Source organism: Drosophila santomea, chromosome 3L, assembly GCF_016746245.2.
Source record: "Drosophila santomea strain STO CAGO 1482 chromosome 3L, Prin_Dsan_1.1, whole genome shotgun sequence".
Lineage (NCBI taxonomy): Eukaryota > Metazoa > Arthropoda > Insecta > Diptera > Drosophilidae > Drosophila > Drosophila santomea.
Window position 1 is genome coordinate 22,489,209 of NC_053018.2, and position 18,893 is coordinate 22,508,101.

General features: G+C 46.2%; 3 protein-coding genes across 12 annotated transcripts; 2 read left to right on the forward strand and 1 right to left on the reverse strand.

Moving 5' to 3' along the window:
- Window positions 1-200: 200 nt before the first annotated feature.
- On the forward strand, window positions 201-9,897 carry LOC120450510 (SRSF protein kinase 3). Of its 10 annotated transcripts, none has more exons than XM_039633565.2 (9): window positions 206-1,672; window positions 4,341-4,562; window positions 4,626-5,077; window positions 5,135-5,451; window positions 5,694-5,858; window positions 6,888-7,457; window positions 8,112-8,382; window positions 8,453-8,693; window positions 8,751-9,897. In XM_039633565.2, the coding sequence occupies exons 1-8, from the start codon at window positions 771-773 to the stop codon at window positions 8,647-8,649; spliced, it is 3,096 nt and encodes a 1,031-aa protein (XP_039489499.1). In that variant the 5' UTR covers window positions 206-770; the 3' UTR covers window positions 8,650-8,693; window positions 8,751-9,897. The 10 variants fall into 10 exon arrangements, with proteins under 10 accessions (XP_039489506.1, XP_039489503.1, XP_039489504.1 ...); XM_039633566.2 differs by having other exon boundaries at window positions 8,453-8,687; XM_039633564.1 differs by having other exon boundaries at window positions 207-1,672; window positions 8,453-9,897.
- An 87-nt stretch (window positions 9,898-9,984) lies between these two features.
- On the reverse strand, window positions 9,985-13,881 carry LOC120450511 (membrane-associated protein Hem). The gene is given in 3 exon segments (XM_039633574.2): window positions 9,985-12,001; window positions 12,003-12,325; window positions 12,391-13,881. Coding segments are annotated over 3 exon segments (3,393 nt in total). The 5' UTR covers window positions 13,571-13,881; the 3' UTR covers window positions 9,985-10,111.
- Window positions 13,882-14,102: 221 nt separating this feature from the next.
- Window positions 14,103-18,333, forward strand: LOC120447626 (isoleucine--tRNA ligase, cytoplasmic). The gene is made up of 6 exons (XM_039629124.1): window positions 14,103-14,249; window positions 14,304-14,448; window positions 14,513-15,764; window positions 15,823-16,673; window positions 16,739-17,231; window positions 17,300-18,333. Exons 2-6 carry the CDS (start codon window positions 14,306-14,308, stop codon window positions 18,248-18,250), a joined length of 3,690 nt encoding a protein of 1,229 aa, XP_039485058.1. The 5' UTR covers window positions 14,103-14,249; window positions 14,304-14,305; the 3' UTR covers window positions 18,251-18,333.
- Window positions 18,334-18,893: the final 560 nt, after the last annotated feature.

Genomic DNA, 18,893 nt, shown 5'->3' on the forward strand with positions numbered 1-18,893 from the left:
TGTCGTCTTTGCCCAAGAAAGCTCCTCCAGAATGGTAAACAAACTACTTTTTGGGGTTGGAACTTTCGACGACGCCAGCTGACTGCAGTAGCTTTCACTCTCTTCGCTCTGGCTTTGTTTTGTTTTGGGGCAGTAACGGGCCACTGCCGGCACATGCGCTTTGCCCGGTCCCCGAACTCGTTGAACTTCGCCGCAAAGTTTTCCGCTTCAGAACCCGGAGGGCACTCCGTCGGAGAGTTCGAGCCAATTGTGGACAAAGAAGGATACTTCCTTGCTGCTGCTCCTGCCAAAAACAAAAAGTGGAAAATGTTGTGTTCGCTTTAATCGTCGGGGATAAATCAATTCCGCTGTTAACTAGATTACGGGCACGTACCTGGCCAAAACCAGAGGAGGCGGAATCCAATAGGCCAATCGGGGGCAGACCGTGGAAAAGCCCTCTATCGCGAACCAGTTCGTGTCAGTGTGTGCGTGTGCGGATTTTCGCCTTACTTTTTTCATGCGCAATTTGGGTTACAAAGCGAGAAAAACGCTGCTTAAAATGCATTAAAATGTTTTAAGCGCGGCGCTTCATTGATTTTCCTGCGCACAAAGAATGTTACACGCAGTCCTAGCCGGGAACAAAGGGCGCAGGACAACGATGAGGACAAAGACGCGAGGAAGCTGCTTCTAGCTTCCCTGCCTTTCCTACGACGGGGCGAGGACCAGCCCCAGCGCAGATCAGGAAACTCATCCCGGGAGGCATCCTGGCTCCCGTACTGCCCAGTAGCGACATGGCCGGCCTCATCGGCACCGCAAATGGCAAGCACCACCACCCACACCTCATCTCGCCCACCCATACGTCCCTGCCGGCCGGCATATGCAGCAGTGACAGCGGCATCTCCACTCTGAGTGCCATCTCGCCGCCGCTTTCCACCTCGACCACTACGGCCTCCGGTGCAGGAGGAGGTGTGGGCGGAAGCGGAGGCAGCCCCCAGCTGCGCACCTCACCTGCACTGAGCATGCTGGGAAGCGCCACTGCGACGGCCAGCGGAATAACCACCTCAGCAGGAGGCGGTCTTACCGCCGGGATCCTGGGTCCGGCAGCCAGCATTGATCTGGGCAGTTCGCCGCTCTCGCGCCGAAACTACAGCAACTCTCTGAAGGGCTTCAGCTTCCGTCGCAGCTTCGACGACAAGATCATCACGCCGCCGTACTTGTCGCGCGCTCCAGCCTACACCCACGGCATTACCTATCCTCATTTCCACAGTCCCCAGCCTGCGACCAACACGCCGCATCACATCCACCTACACCACCATGGGAATGGTACCGCTGCGGGATCAGGATCGAGTGTGGGGTCGGGGTCGGGGTCGGGTACGGGATCTGGCAGCGGTGCAGGAGGACTCTACCAGCAGCCTCTATCGCTGGCCTCGATGACAGCGGCCCTGCCACTGACGCCGCTCTACGGATCCCCTCTGTCCCTGCCGCTGACCTCCTCTCAGTCCACCACAAAGCTCTCCTACCGCGACGACTTTCTACAGCAGATTGGCTATCTGCCAACTACGCGCATCTACAGTACTCCCACCAGCATCGTCGACGAGGACAAGGCTCAGCAGGACTTCCTCTCGTTATCGCTGTCGCCGCCGCTCAACCGGCGGCGGGACATGCCGGCACTGCGCGGCCCATTCGTCAGTCTGTAAGTACTTCATATACTCGTAGTTATGTTGTCCCCATAAATATAAGGTCCTTTTATGACAAATACATTTCGACTGAACAGAAGATCAGTGTCTCTTGGCAAGTAGATCTAGACGTGTCCGTCCGTCCATTTGATCTTCGTACACAAGTTTATTTCTTTTAAAACGTTTCCACGCCCACAAACAACCATGACAGACTAGTGGACACGTGAACTTTCACAGCTAATTGAAGGGCAAATGAGTGAGTTCTTCCATTTAGTTCGCTCGGTTAATTTAGATTTTTAATTTTCCCTAACCGCGAGTAGCCACCACGTGACGCCAGTGGCTAACCAATGAGCACCCCCAACCCAAATCCCAAACCCCAAACCCCAAGCCCGAGCGCACTCAGCCACCCCCCAATGTCACAAACTCACTTCAATCGAGCAAAACGGTGACGTTTTACTGCCTCTGCTCTGTATTCGCACTGATTTCCTAGCCGACTTATGGTTTTTATTCGCTTCTCTCGGCGTCTATAAATAATATTAATATGTAGGGGTACGCCGAGTAGGGTGCGCTCGTGTGTCGGCGGGCATAGGGTGACTCAAGATTTCAGAAGCAAGCTCTTCCCTTTAAAAAGTCGCCATGGCTCCATAAGGATCAAAGGCTGAATCGAGTTCGGAACGGTGCTGCAAAAATCAATAAAGCGTGATTAGTCATTTTACGAACCAAAGCAACTGCAGTTGCATTGCGATGCATTTTGTAATCGCACCCAATCGGTCGAAACTTTATTTCGATGTGGTTTCGAAACCTTCTGGAACCAGAGGTATTCGAAATCCTGCCTGTCAAACACCCCCCTGAACGAACAGGCGAGGGAAAACTTGGCAAGGTGCCTCAGAAATCTCGGAGAACTTCACGATGATGATGATGTTGACGGGCAGGGCCTCGTCTGATTGTGAGCTCATGTGGTGGACTCTTTCCTGCTGTAGTGCAGTCCATGACCGGCAAAGGCGGCGAGCAACGACGGCATGACATCGACTTGATGAAGTACATTGGATAATGACGCCAGCAGAAATACACGGCGGATAAAATCGATCATTCCCAAATTAAGCATTTTTGAATCATATTTCCCTTTAGTATTGCCAACGATTAAATTATACCATTTCCTTACCGGTAAAAGAAAAATTAACTATACACGAATAAAGCTACTGAAGTCTTTCAGCTATTTACCAATTTATGAATAATAACACTGAGTCATAAAGACATGTTAGTTGACATAATAGTTAGTATCGAGTTAAATGCGCCATTTCGTAAGGTATGATAAAGATGTTTCTAAAAAGGAAGTGTTTCGGTTTTATCGCAGTGTATAAGGAAAACTATTGGTGGGCATGGGTTCTAGGCGATCCGCACACACTCACACCCTGTCGGACTGGGAGCGGGCGAAGACTAAACTTAGTTGAGACAAAAAAAGAAACACAAAAACAGAACAGAAATACTCGCGAGTTGGAAACGGCTGCGCCTTGGCCGCTCAGGAAGAGGCGGCAAAAACAAAAGCGAAAAGCCATTCCGACATTCTCGCGGACGCCACTGAACGAATCGGACGAACGAGAAGAGATACTCGCGCAGATACAAATACCTTTCATAATTCAGATTTTCCGCCGCGCGATATATTTTATTTATTTACCTCTCGGGCCACTGTTATGTAAGGAGTGTGAGTGCAGCGTGGTGTTTGTGCTTCGACCAAACTCATTCGGCGGCGCCGTGATGCAAGTGGGGCTCTAGGAAAGTCAAGGTCGCCACCCCCAACCCACACACGCATGTCCACAGCCACCCCCTGTTACTGCGCCCAGTTGCCATGAATTCGCGAAGGTCTGCTTGGAAATCCAATTGTCGAATCGAGCAGTGAATCGAATCAGAAATGGATAACTGGGGCTCGACTGCCCCGACCGCGGATCTGGAAAAGGCCATCTGCCCTATGCAGGGCAATGCCACTTTCGGCCTCGATTGGCGAGCGAGCCTGCTGGACCGCTGGTTGGATCTCTATCCCGGCTACATGCACCGCCTACAGCTGCTGCTATCACTAGCCGGCAGGGTGCACCTTCTGAGCCGGCACATCATAGCCACTTTAGCCCAGGATCCGATCTTTATGGGCGTGCTGCAGGGCAGCATGCTGTTGCTTTTCCTCTTCCTGATGCACCTGCTCCGGCTGTGGAGTTGCGGAGGTGGAGCTGAGCAGCCGCTGAACCCCACTCCGGACGTGGCAAAAAATCTGAGCTGCGACTTTAACTTTGTATCCGAGCAAGAGAAGCGGGCTGTCCAAGAAGCCGCGACGGAGGCTCTGCTGGAGGTGGAGGAGAAGAAGCGCCGTAAGCGGTTTACCAAGAAGCGTAACTGCGTATCCGCCGGGCCAATTCTCATTGCCCTGCGCCATCAGTCTAAGCGACCAAAGCACCGTAGTCAAGCGGCTCTTCTTTTTGAGCCCGTTAGCCCTGGAGAAGTAATCCTGGATACCTACTTGCCGCCGCGGGAACAGCCACTCACGATCAGGCTGCCTCAGTTGGCGGAGCCACTCAAGGAAGAGGAAACCGAATATAACGAGCTTAAGTGGGTTCAACGGGAAATATTACAGAGCCTACATTTTAGAACATGTAAGGGTCTGTGTCAACTAATTTGCAACCCTTTTATTAATTTCAGATCGGAGCCCCGCGGGACCCTCAGTACGACCGACGAAATTTACCCGGACTCGTCCGACAGTAGTCTCTACGTTTCGGACGAGGAGCAGGAAGATGCTTCTCAGTATTGTCGCGGAGGGTACCATCCAGTAGTCATCGGAGACATATTTGACAACCGGTTTCGAGTGGTGAGAAAACTGGGTTGGGGCCATTTTTCTACTGTCTGGCTTTGCCGGGATCTCAAGTAAGTGATGAAATATCAAACTTACCATTTAAAAAGCCCTTCCAAACTTTATGCTTTCCCTAGAGATGAGAAGTACGTGGCCCTCAAGGTTGTAAAGAGTGCTCCGCATTACATAGAGACGGCCGCGGACGAGATCCGGCTCCTTGAAGCGATCCGGGACGCAGACCCCATGGATGTTAAGCGGGAGAGGATTGTGCGGTTGATGAACCACTTCACGGTGCGCGGTGTGAACGGAATGCACACCTGCTTGGTTTTCGAGGCGCTCGGCTGTAGCTTGTATAAGCTGATAGTGAAGAACAACTACCAGGGTCTGGGCATCGCTCAGGTGCGCAACATAATCCGCCAGGTTCTGGAGGGGCTGGACTACCTGCACAGCAAGTGCAGCATTATACACACGGATATTAAGCCGGAGAACATCCTGCTGGTGATCGACAATGCTGCCGCGATGAATCAGCAGATTGACGATGAGATCAACAGTCTGCGCGTGAAGGGTGCCGACTTCCCCGACTCGTACAGTGAGTATCAGTACTCAACCTTATTTGCCACTGGCTTCCACTGCGTTCCACTCACAGTCAGCTCCATCGAGAAGCAGACCAAGTCGCGGGCCAAGTGGCCGCTTATCGAGCCAAATGGATCGACAAATACCAACACTAGCAACAGCACGGCGACCAATTCCAATTCGTCGACTCCGCTGGCCGCCGTGATCATGTCGACGCTGGACAAGGAGGACACCACGACAACCACCTCGTCCACGCTTAATTCTAACACCACATCATCGCTGGCCTCAAAGTACTCCAGTCTATTGGGAGACTGCGAATGCAACGGAGGCCTCGGCGGATCAGCGAACCTAAACAACCGCTATCGAGCGGAGAAGAAAATCACTGCCAAGGTAAGTTCCCTTGCAAGCCAGGTCCCTAGGTCCTCAGGTCCACAGTCGCCCATGCACCACACTCGAAAGCTCTGGCCAGGATTATACTTTGTGGTGTGCATGGAAAGCATTTGTACTCTACACATTGTGAGCCCACCTTCAAACACACACTGCACACCAAAGGAACACGAAATTCTTACGTATTACTTTTGTTTCCTTATATTTTTGCGTTATCATTGCCCTTGGTTTGACACTCGTATCAGTCTTCTGGGGATTGGGAGGAAGATGGCGAATCCGACACGCTGGGCGAGCAGAGCACCTTGGCGAGCACCATCGGTACGCCCACCGATCCTGATCCCGAACCCGATCCTCAGCCCAAGGACGAGCCCGAGCCCCAGCCCGAGCCCAGTGAAGGCGCTATCCCTGAGGTAAAATGGGTTGGATGCGGGATAGTCGTTAGTGGTAGCCAGGTCGCTTGAACGGCTGGATAATGAGTTCCATTATATGTTCCTAATACGTTTTTTTGTTAGTTGGTAATTCCCCGCGCCGATATTTACTTACCATTTTAGATTATCGCTCTTGAGTTCAAACTTGTTTACATTCACCCACACCTAACCCACACGCTACTTCAAGGCAATTATATCCTGGATCGAAACGCCAAATGCTTGATTGATTGTGCGCATGGCCAGCTTTATATGTATGTTTCTGTTACAGGTTTTAGCCATGTGCTTAACGTTTGCATTGCTACCTGCTAATTGCATATATTGTTGGTGCTCTAATAGAGCTGCGGTTAAAAAAGTGTCAAAGTTTAAACAGTTGTAAAAATAAATTATATATTTTCTGCCTATTTGCAATAAGATCTAAGCCGTTACCAATCCGTACAGCGTTGTGATAAAGGAAATTATCTTGGCAATGACTTGGCCATATCATTAGCATTACATAATAGTAATCCTGTTTATGTTATTAAAAGTAAATTTATATTTCGAAAAAAGAATTATAAATGTATGTGTTCATAAATTCGTGTTGCTTCATAATTTATATAAAATCTATTTGCTATTAACTGAACACTTTAGAAATGGTTTTAAAGCATTTCGTACGCCATACCCAATTGCATCGAACTTTGGCCGCAGCTATATTACATACATATGTATGTATATGTTTGAAATGTGGTTAGGCTAAGACGTTTTTATTATAACTTCTTATTGTATATGCGTTTCTATATCCAAACAGTAGTGGAATGCCGAACTTGGTATATCACTAGGATAGTAATCCGTGGCAATCACCGCTGGGGTTTCCACACGCAACCCCAGCGTTGACTGGCACGCCGTTTGTGTTTCGTTAATTGCACCAACTAGATGAACCTTCAAAGAAGCAAACCAACATTGTGTATTCTTTTTCTTCCTTTCTTCGTGTAAACCAATTTATATGCAACATTACGCTATATAAACACGATGCAGCTGCCCACCCCGAACTCCACATATAGCTCCTGCCTCTCCCACAACACAGCCACGATAGCCAAGTCCAAGATCAACTCAAATATTCTGAGCACGAGCACGTCCTTGACCTCAACCAACGAAAACAGTCTCACCAACACGAACACCACTACAGCCGCCACTTCCGCCCCTTCAAATGACACTCCCTCACTCACTCCCGCCCCTGCCTTATCGTCCGCCACGCCCCCCAGCACGTGCACGCCCTCGTTCACGCAAATAGCTCCTCCTGCAACTGCTCCAGCTACCAGTACAACCTGTACAACATCTGCCGAGCTCTATAATGGCGACCATAAAACAACAAGCACATCAACAACAAGTACATCAACAACAACAACATCCAACGCGATATCCTCCGCAACAACAACAATTGCGCCAACGACAACAGCAATCGCTAAACTAAATGTCCATGCCAATGCCATTCCTTCGCAGAACCAGAGTCAGAGTAGCCAGAACAACACCTACACAATCCAGTCGCTCATTGACAACAGCAACGTTCGTGTGAAGATCGCCGACTTGGGTAACGCCTGCTACGACGTGAGTACCCTTTTAAATGCTTAAAGTATAAAATAATATATTTTCGGGTCCATCATAAACATACCAGATTAACACCTCATCATAATTTTACCCATTACTCATAGGTTAAAAGGGTATACTAGATTCGTTGAAAGGTATGTGATAGTATGGCTTAATAAAGCATCTGTACTCTTGATCAGGATCACTAGCCGAGTCTCTCTCCGTATGAACGTCGAGATCTCAGGATCTCTGCGAACTAGAAGATTCATATGAAGGATGCGGATTGCAGAGAAACCGAATTTGTGCGGGTTTTTTTTCCACCACGGCTATAACGCGCACAAATTTTTAAGCCATGCATATATTACATATAAGACGAAACGATCCGGATCTTATAGCTGCTATGGGAATAATCGAAAAAACAGAGAGAACAATATAGTCGATTTCCTCGACTATCAGATACTCAGATATTTTGATTGGAAACGCTAGCTCCTACTTTTAACCGAGTCTAGTATATCACTTACATAACGATGGTCATGTCTGTCTGACCGTAAGTACGCCCGTGTGACTTATGAGATCCCGGGAACTATAATCAAAATATTAAAACACTCTTTCATTCTCATATATTTAAATTCGAAAATAATAAATTTGATAATTTATCATTCTATGCATTTCCAGTACCATCACTTTACCGAGGACATTCAGACTCGCCAGTATCGATCGATCGAGGTTCTTTTGGGAGCGCCGTACAATTATACCGCCGACATCTGGAGCACCGCTTGCTTGGCCTTCGAACTGGCCACAGGCGACTATCTGTTCGACCCTCACGCCGGAGAGTCTTACAGTCGGGACGAGGACCACTTGGCGCACATTGTGGAGCTGCTGGGCTCCATACCGCAGTCGGTGATCCTGCGGGGCAAACATGGGCTCAAGTACTTCACCAGCTACGGTAGGTATCGAAGTGTATTTCTCCCATAGAATGTGGTGTGTGAATGCCCCTTGTTGATTTGCATTTTCAGGTAGCCTGAGAAACATCACCAAGCTTAAGCCCTGGAGTCTAATGAACGTGCTGGTGGAGAAGTACGACTGGGACCCGGTGGAGGCCAAGAAGTTCTCAGACTTTCTGCTGCCCATGCTTGAGTACAATCCGGTCATACGGGCGTCGGCAGCGGAGTGCCTGCAGCATCCGTGGCTGGAGCAGGAGGAGTTCGTCTAGAAGGATCAATGAGTGACGAAAGAGCTAGAGAGACACAGGCATAGGCATACTAAAATATTGCATCATAACATACGTATTTCGTAATCGTATTGTATTTCTAGGCTTAACTTTTATAATGAAACCGTTTGCCATAAAGAGAAATAGTATACATATGTACGTTAGCAGAAAAATCCGATGGGAAGCTAGCATTAAAGGACTCGATCGATGCACACACATTTTACACTTACGAAGTGCAGAGAAGAGGACGTTACGCGGGGAATTTTTTAAGCTTTTTAATTTTTGTACTTGAGAGCTTTAAAATGTAATTACTAAAGAAGCGATTTTATTTGTAACGACAAACGCGAACGTAAGAAGTTGCGCAAATGTTTTTCAAGTTTTATTTCGACGTGCATATACATAGGTATATACATACATACATACATATATATTTTTATTGATGAAAAACTATAACAAAAGACAATGACGACAATTTTTAAGTCAACAGATGATGCCTAAACTGACTGACTGAAAAGGAATACATTTTCATGCGAAACCAAGAAAACCAAGCAAATGGGAAAAGCTAAATAAATTGTACGAACTAGAAAAAATATTCATCACATAATTAATAATAACTTCTATAATATTAATAAGCAAGTATGTATGTGTATAATTAACGAAACCCAATTGTTGATATCGAGAATGTTCACAGATACAGACGTAAACTCAAATATTGACATCTTTTTAGCAGCGAGTTGTAATTTTGGTACAATTAACCAAAGCCATTTGCAGATTTTTAGTCCTATGCTGATAACGAGCAGACTTGAGAATATTCTCTACCTACCTGATTTCGCTTTGCAAAATTTATCCACTAAACATCCGTGAAAATGAGCCTATCCCAGATCACATAACTTAAAGCGAAAAAACAATAATAAAGCATTGCATAAAAGTCTTTTTTATCGGAATTGAAAACTCAAAATCGAAATTTAAATACTACCAATGATAATTACTGAGAAATCGTAATACCAAATAACGAAAACATATTTTACTACTTGCCTACAAGTATTTGTACACAAGCCTACAAAGTAACATTGAACGTGACCAAATAATTTAATATTGTGGAAGATTTTTCCCCTCAACACGATATTTAATATACACACAAGTGTGCGCATGTATCCAAATGAAATGTAACAGAAATTTCAGCGGAGGAGCTGCACGTTCGGGGAGTGGGCACATATTTCAATAAACCGAAATAAAGAATATACATACCGATCAAGAGTCAACATATAAATGTGGGCTTCTCATTTGGGTTGTATAAGCACTTTATTCGAAGTCATACGAGTATAAAAATGCAGAGTCTAGAGTACATTAGAGTATATTTAACAGTATTAAAGTATATTAGATTAGCATAGTGATCGTCAGTCGATCGGCGGATAAACTACATAAGCATTATTTGGAATACACAGAGGGCGCAAATCGGCACCATTTAGAGTGCCAGTCCCAAGATCTGTTCCTGTTTGTATACGCCATGGTACGCGTTGCGTATAAGCACGTAGGGAAAGCAGGACTCAAGCAGATCCATTGTGAGGAAGGGCGATTGCTTGACGATTTCGTCGAGCAGCAAATAGATGGACTCTCGGTTCCGCGTCGCCTCTTTGTCGGACTCCTGGCCCAAGCGCAGTAGGGAAGAACTGGCCAGAGCAAGGAACTCTTTCATGCGGTCCTCCATGTCACTTTGACCGCATATGGTAAACAGAGCCCCGAAGATGTTATTAATGGCCGCCGCCATGCAGTGTGTGTTATTCGAGTGGCCATCGATTGTGGCCCTGTAGAAGGAATTTTCGTTACGGGCCAGTTTAGGTATAGATACCGCCACAAAAACCATGAGCAGACAGGCAGTGAGGTGTTCACCTTCATCGAACTCTGGTTTTTTTGATTTAAGAGTAGTTGCTAATGTGGGGTCTACCTTGCACAGAAGACCCGCTGCTGAGGCCATCTCGGAAGCAACCCGAATTTGGTCGCCTCCGGGCAAATGTTCTTGAAAGTCCTTCACTGAACTAAGCAGAAAGGGTATACGCTTATCCAGCACATCAACGAGGGCCTCATGCACTAGGTTGCGGAAGCAAATAATCACCCCAATGATCGTCATGCGTTGCAGCACGCGGTCCACATCCTGCAAACGCTTAAATTGCTCCTTCATCACTTCGGGTTTGTCAAAACTGGTGCGCAGTGTGATGAGCACTTCCTTGTTGGTGTTAACCAGCGACTTCAACTCTTGCACCTGGTTTGCTATGTGCCACATAAGTGTTTCGTTTAATGTTTTGATACCGTATGGTCCCACAAGTTCTGCAAGTGCTCGCAGCTCGTTGAGATCAGAGAATTCTTGCGGGTTAAATGGCACCCAGCCCTCGGGCGATATTGGCACAAAAGCCTTTTGGTTAATGGAGAACACAATGTTGCCAGCGGATACACGCCTCAGCAGAACCTCACTGTACCAGGTGTTGTACAGAGCGGCAATGGTTTTCTCACCATGAGAGTCCAAAGCCTGTGTTTGCTGCAGCAGGCAATTGTTGAAGACTCGTGTTATGTCTATGTGCACGTAGTTCTCTACTGTTTGCAGCACGTTCATGTAGGCTCGAACGCTGGCCAGCAGCTCCGAGGGCTTGGCTATCTCCATTGTCTCCTGGTTGAACATCACCATACCAACAAGATCTCGGGAAAAGCGGTGTTCCAGATTCTGACAAAGATACTCGCGAGGTGCGAAAGCAAACTCCCAAACGTTGACCGTGGGGCAATAGTTGATAGCGAAACAAAGCTCCGTCAGGGCCATGTGCAGCTTGTCCATCGTCGTCAGATCCTCTCTTGTCTTTCGATACGACTCGTCTCCTGGCTTTCGTATGTCGTCAAAATGCTTAGACTTCGATTTGTCCTTCTTCTTGCGAGCAGATTGTACAGACAGAATTTTAGCACAGTGCTTGGGCAATAAAGCGTCTGCCATGGTGCACTGCTCATCGCAAATTGTGGTTATAATGTTTTTAGCCTCCTTGGCCATTTCCTCAAGAAATATATTTACCACGCTGAGTGACCTCTCTCGTATGTGGTGACGCTCCTCCGGACACATTTCGTGTGTACAATTTTGGAAGTGGCTGCAGATCAAGGGAAAGGCTATAATATAGCGGTTCTGCGCGGGAAACTCCAAGCACATGTGGAATTGGTCGTCAAACATTTTGTTATAGAAGCAGAAGATACTAAGATCCGAGGTTTCTACTAGTATTTCGTCCAAGTTATCGACCACCCTAGTGTGGAAAACCATTGAATCCAGAAGACGGGCCAGCTCTGCATGCTCTGTGATCCTAAGTGCAGCCTTTCCCACACTCCTTTCCCACACTCATGTACGTTTGAAGCCGGAACCAGTCCAGGCGGAATGGTCGAAAATAGAAGAGTTCGTTGTCTTCCACCTGCTTAACTGTCAGGGCTGCTGCCGTGTTGTAGAGCGAACTGAAGATTATGCTTTCGTCTTCCGGACACATTTGCAGACTTTGCATTCGAATATTAAGATCCGTGGCATCGAATCCGGACAAGTATTGTACGTAATATCGCTGCATTACCTGGCTGTATTTACGTACCAGAGCTCGGAGTTCCTCCATGTGGAATAAGAGCTCCGGCAGCTGTCGGTCTACAAGATCTTCATTGCTCTTTCCTATAAAATTAACGTAGTTATGGTCCAAGAGTTAAAATTTATCTGTTAAGAAATCGTATACTAACCTTTATTTTTGAGAAGAGGTGGATTGTCATTGTGCCTAAGGAGCCATAGAATCTCATCGCGCGCAAGGCAAAGTCCGATGAAAATGAATATTGCCTTAGGACCCAGGAGGCCTGGTTGGTCTGTCATAATGAGAGCAAGTTCCTTTAAAGCTGTTCGCAAAAACTTGCGCCGCTCCCGATGCATCAAAGCAGCCTTTTGAACCGCCGTATTGTAGGCTTCCTTTACTTCTCCGATCCGCTTGCTGTAGCCCTTAATTCCGTCGAAAGTAGCCTGAATATATTGATGAATTTGCAGGACCTCGTCGCGGAACAATGCCACAACCCAGCTTGACTCTAGGGCGGAGAGCCAGATTTTGTTGACTTCCGGGTACTGGCCGAGCATTTGATGGTTCAGTAGCAAGCCAAAGATTATCCAGCGGTCCATTGCCTCTAGGGATATGTACTCGCAGGACATGGTATCCGTGCGGACGGCCTTGAGAAGAATGGCCGGATTTCCTACCAGACTCAACTTTTGCATTTCCCTCCACTTGTCTGCTGGCAGATTTCGCAGTGCATAAATGGAGGTAAGTGACCGCAACGCACTGGTTAGCAGGCGCTGGTGGGGAATGAATTCCTCAGCCAACTTTTTTAAGGGGACCTCGTAGTCCAGAATCATCTGCCCCAATCGGGGAAAGCCCGTGTCCGCCTGATTGTTTTGCAACTCGTAGGCGGCATTGTACAAGCCCAAAACTGCCTTGCGGTCCTCGACCCTAGACAAAACAATCATCAGGGACACGTAGGTCACTACCAAGTCCAGATAGTATTTGGTTAGCTCGAAATTCAGTGTAATGTCTAGGTGAATCTGGCAGGCGTCCATCGTGGTGAGCAGTTCACAGACATTGTCCTTAAAATCAAGTAGGTCCACGAATGTGTGGTAATACAGGGACAGCGACTTAATAATCTCCGCCTTGATGTTTACAATGGCATTAAGGCCTTTGACGTCGATGTTGGGGAACCGCTTCACAATGAACTTGATGCTTGACTCCAACGACTTCTCGGAGAGGAAGCCAGGCTTCGACTTGGTGTCGCCGCATGCTTTCTTGATGTTGTATATTCGCGTAAGAATGCCCAGTCCGCGATCATTCAAGATGATTAGTTTCTCAGCTATCTTCTGCTGGTTCGGAAAAATTGGGCGTGCCATATCCGATGACTCTTGACGACGTCGAATGGCTAAAAGCGAGTTTCCGGTGGAGCCCAGAACACAGGTGTGCGCTGGCGAGCTGTATTGGTAGGCGATAAGTGCTGACCTGCCCGGTACTTATATTTTTTAGATTATTAACTTTGCCAAAAAGGAGCGACACAAAAGTGTACACATTACTCTTCCTCTTGTTTTCGCGTTAGTGATGAACAATGGACAGATATTTTACTATCGATAACGGTAGCTAGCAAGTGGAAATTTGTTTATTTAGTGATATTTGTGTTAGAGCCAAATAAAATGTAAGCTATGTAATACTCAGACGAAATAATTTGATTATATTGGAAATCAGTTATAAAAAAGAAACGCACTCTTTTATATAAATTATTGATTGTTGAAAGAAAATGTAATGGATTTGAAATGATTTCCTTGCCAACAAACTTATATTTTAGTTTTCCATTTGTATGGTAAATAATTCTTTACAAATTTATTGAACTTTGTTTACTAATAAGCTCTTTATTGCTTTTGTCATCTGATTACCGAGGCTTCAGGTCATCTTAACTTGCTATCGATATCATCGTCCGATGAGGAATAGAGCGATTAATGAACTACTAGCTCCGCACCGTTCGGCACGTTGTGTGCCACGCAAAAACGCCGCAAATTAGTAAGATTTCTGATTTAAAAGGTAGGCGAATAAACGCTTTTACTTTATAAATAATACAACTGTGCACTTTGACAGCCATGGGAAAAAAACTAGAGCGGAACGACGTGTGTCGGGTGCCGGAGAACATCAATTTCCCGGCTGAAGAGGAGAATGTACTCCAGAAGTGGCGAGACGAAAATATCTTTGAAAAGTGCAGCCAGCTGTCGAAGGGAAAGCCTAAGTAAGTGTCGCAGACGATTGCATCAGCCGATCGCCAAAATGCATGCTACTTTGCCCTCTTCTAGATACACGTTCTACGATGGACCGCCCTTTGCAACTGGCCTGCCCCACTACGGACACATCCTGGCTGGCACTATCAAGGACATCGTCACACGGTACGCATACCAGCAGGGATACCATGTGGACCGTCGCTTCGGCTGGGACTGCCACGGGCTGCCCGTGGAGTTTGAGATTGACAAGCTGCTGAACATCAAGGGCCCAGAGGACGTGGCCAAGATGGGAATCGCTTCCTACAATGCCGAGTGCCGCAAGATTGTCATGCGTTACGCAGATGAGTGGGAGAATGTGGTGACGCGTGTGGGTCGCTGGATCGACTTTAAGAACGATTACAAGACGTTGTACCCATGGTACATGGAGTCCATTTGGTGGATCTTCAAGCAACTGTTCGACAAGGGTCTGGTATACCAGGGCGTTAAGGTGATGCCCTATTCCACCGCCTGCACAACCTCCCTTTCGAACTTCGAAGCCAACCAAAACTATAAGGAAGTGGTTGACCCTTGCGTAGTTGTTGCACTGGAAGCCGTTTCGCTGCCAAATACCTTCTTCCTGGTGTGGACCACCACGCCATGGACACTGCCCTCTAACTTCGCATGCTGCGTTCATCCGACGATGACCTACGTAAAAGTTCGCGACGTAAAGAGCGATCGACTTTTTGTCCTCGCAGAGTGTCGTCTCTCTTACGTGTACAAATCGGAGACTGAGTACGAAGTGAAGGAGAAATTTGTGGGCGCAACCCTTAAGGACCTGCACTACAAGCCGCTTTTCCCTTACTTCGCGAAACGCGGAGCTGAGGTGAAGGCTTACCGCGTCCTGGTCGACGAGTACGTCACCGAGGATTCCGGTACGGGTATTGTGCACAATGCCCCCTACTTCGGAGAAGATGATTATCGTGTGTGCCTTGCTGCGGGCCTCATCACAAAGTCAAGTGAGGTTCTCTGCCCAGTTGATGAGGCAGGACGGTTTACCAACGAGGCAAGCGATTTTGAGGGCCAATACGTGAAGGATGCTGATAAACAAATCATGGCCGCACTGAAGGCACGAGGCAACTTGGTTTCCAGTGGCCAGGTGAAGCATAGCTACCCATTCTGCTGGCGGTCAGATACGCCTCTAATCTATAAGGCTGTTCCTTCCTGGTTTGTTCGCGTCGAGCACATGTCTAAAAACCTGCTTGATTGCAGTTCCCAAACGTACTGGGTGCCGGACTTTGTCAAGGAGAAACGTTTTGGAAACTGGCTGAAAGATGCTAGAGATTGGGCTGTAAGTATTATATGAAAGTTTTTTTTGCAAGCTTATTAAATCAAATCTATATATCTAGATCTCCCGCAATCGCTACTGGGGCACGCCGATTCCTATCTGGAGGTCACCTAGTGGGGATGAGACCGTCGTTATCGGCAGTATCAAGCAGTTGGCCGAGCTTTCCGGTGCTCAGGTTGAGGATCTGCATAGGGAAAATATCGACCACATTGAAATACCATCGGCAGTTCCTGGAAATCCACCACTGCGTCGAATAGCTCCTGTTTTTGACTGCTGGTTCGAATCAGGTTCAATGCCGTTTGCACAACAGCATTTCCCTTTTGAAAACGAAAAAGACTTTATGAACAATTTCCCGGCTGACTTTATAGCCGAGGGAATCGATCAGACCCGCGGCTGGTTCTACACGCTCCTTGTGATATCGACGGCGCTGTTTAACAAGGCACCTTTTAAGAACCTCATTGCAAGTGGGCTTGTCTTGGCTGCTGATGGTCAGAAGATGTCGAAGCGGAAGAAGAACTACCCCGATCCAATGGAGGTGGTCCATAAGTATGGAGCGGATGCCCTCAGACTGTACCTTATAAATTCGCCCGTCGTAAGGGCCGAGAGTCTGCGTTTTAAGGAAGAAGGAGTGCGCGACATAATCAAGGATGTGTTCCTGCCATGGTACAATGCATACCGATTCTTACTGCAAAATATTGTTCGATATGAGAAGGAGGATTTAGCAGGAAATGGACAATACACTTATGATCGTGAACGCCACATAAAGAATGTGGACAAGGCCTCCGTAATTGATGTGTGGATTTTGTCTTTCAAGGAATCTTTACTGGAGTTCTTCGCGACTGAAATGAAAATGTATCGGCTGTACACTGTCGTACCCCGCCTGACAAGGTTCATTGATCAACTTACCAATTGGTATGTTCTTTAAAATTTAATGATTACAGCATAGGTTAGTTAACGCGTGAACTATTCCCTTTCAGGTATGTTCGACTCAATCGCCGTCGCATCAAAGGTGAATTGGGAGCTGAACAGTGCATTCAATCACTTGACACGCTTTACGATGTTCTATACACAATGGTTAAAATGATGGCTCCTTTCACGCCGTACCTAACGGAGTACATATTCCAGCGGCTGGTATTATTCCAGCCAACCGGAACCCTGGAACATGCCGACTCAGTTCATTACCAGATGATGCCCGTCAGTCAGAAAAAATTTATTCGAAACGACATTGAGCGTTCGGTGGCATTGATGCAATCAGTCGTTGAGCTGGGTCGTGTAATGCGCGATCGAAGAACCTTGCCGGTTAAGTATCCGGTTTCGGAGATCATTGTTATTCACAAGGACACGCAAGTCCTGGAGGCTATCAAAAGCTTGCAGGACTTCATTCTTAGTGAACTTAATGTTCGAAAACTTACGCTGAGCTCTGATAAGGAAAAATATGGTGTGACATTGAGAGCAGAACCTGACCACAAGGTTTGTTTAACAATGTATTTCTTATGTATAAATTTAACTATTTTATTATTTCAAATTTTTTGTAACAGGCGCTGGGACAAAGGCTTAAGGGCAATTTCAAAGCGGTTATGGCTGCTATCAAGGCTTTAAAGGATGATGAAATACAGAAGCAAGTTTCGCAAGGCTTCTTTAACATTTTGGATCAAAAAATTGAGCTTGATGAAGTTCGGATCATTTACTGCACATCTGAGCAGGTTGGTGGAAACTTTGAGGCTCACAGCGATAATGAGGTTTTGGTGCTGTTGGACATGACGCCTAACGAGGAATTGCTTGAAGAGGGTTTGGCTCGTGAGGTCATAAATAGAGTGCAGAAACTAAAAAAGAAAGCTCAACTTATACCGACCGATCCTGTTCTTATTTTTCATGAGCTAAGTGCTAATAACAATGCTAAGACTGAGATTGTGGAGGCTCAGGCTCAGCTAACTAAAGTTTTGGCCAACTATGCCAGTATGATAAAGACGGCCGTTAAGTCCGAGTTTTCTTCCTATTCATCTGTGCAGGCGTCTAGGAAGCGCTTAATAGCTAGCGAGCTTGTCGATCTCAAAGGAGTTTCGTTAAAGTTGACCATTTGTTCCACTGAGGAATTACAACTTCCCAGCTTGCCGTGGATAAATATATCCTTGGCCGAAGATCTGGTGCCACGATTTGGAAATAGCAGCAAAGCGTCCTTATTTCTGCAGCACAACGGTAACAAGGAAATTATTGCACTACCTACGCTTCGCAGCGAGTTAGAGCGTTTGTTTGGTTTATATGGAGTAAACTTTAATATCTACGTTATTGATCACCAAAAGAAGATTACTGAACTGAAGTCTATCGATAAAAACCTTAGCGGGAAATTGCTTGTTCTAACTCGAAGCCAGGATGCACCGAAACAGTCAGCAGGCTTTGAACTATCCCCCGCTCCATACTCCAAATTCATCAACCAGCCTTCAGGAAATGCTATCTTTACGGAGAACCCCTTGGGACGCGCCTTATCTTAAGCTCCGTACTATTGGTATTTAATTGAAAACGAATCGAAACTTAAATAAATGTTGCAAACTTTTCAAAAAAGTTTTAAACTATATACAGCTTTGTTGATATGCATATCTTCTCCGGGCTCTACCATTTCTTTAATATTGTATAGATACAAATTAAAAAGTATAGAAATGTATATAAGGTTCCGATTAAACACATAACCTTCACATAAGCCTTCACTACATTGATTGTGAAACCACCTCAGTTACATTTTCTTTTACGAATTCCAAATTTAATAATACAACGTTAGCTTTTTTATATTTTCATTTTTATTGAAATCGCTTTTTACTCGTAATATTATTAGTTATTATATATATTTATATGGATGTTTTATCATGTATGTATATCGGCTTGCCGATCTGTGTGTACAATGTGTTTTCTGCATTCGATTTGTAATTTATAGCCTATACCCTCTGCACTTCTTTCGGTATCTGTATAATTTAAGACAATTTCGTACATTAAATACAATTATTGTTCGCAGTTTATGCACGCTTAAACTGTCTCAACGGACTGGCTGCTTTTAAATTTTTCGCCTTTTCGTTATAGTCTGTTAATAGGTCTAATCATGATCTCAACTAATTAAGTAGGTTAAGCTTTTGCCCCATTCTG

Excerpts from the sequence above, each read along its gene's own strand:
- LOC120450510 (XM_039633565.2), top strand. The coding sequence starts at position 771 with ATGGCCGGCCTCATCGGCACCGCAAATGGCAAGCACCACCACCCACAC. Across the intron at positions 7,458-8,111 it reads TGGGTAACGCCTGCTACGAC|TACCATCACTTTACCGAGGA; the intron begins GTGAGTACCCTT and ends ATGCATTTCCAG. Across the intron at positions 8,383-8,452 it reads CAAGTACTTCACCAGCTACG|GTAGCCTGAGAAACATCACC; the intron begins GTAGGTATCGAA and ends TTGCATTTTCAG.
- LOC120447626 (XM_039629124.1), top strand. The coding sequence starts at position 14,306 with ATGGGAAAAAAACTAGAGCGGAACGACGTGTGTCGGGTGCCGGAGAAC. Across the intron at positions 15,765-15,822 it reads AAGATGCTAGAGATTGGGCT|ATCTCCCGCAATCGCTACTG; the intron begins GTAAGTATTATA and ends CTATATATCTAG. Across the intron at positions 17,232-17,299 it reads GAGCAGAACCTGACCACAAG|GCGCTGGGACAAAGGCTTAA; the intron begins GTTTGTTTAACA and ends TTTTTGTAACAG.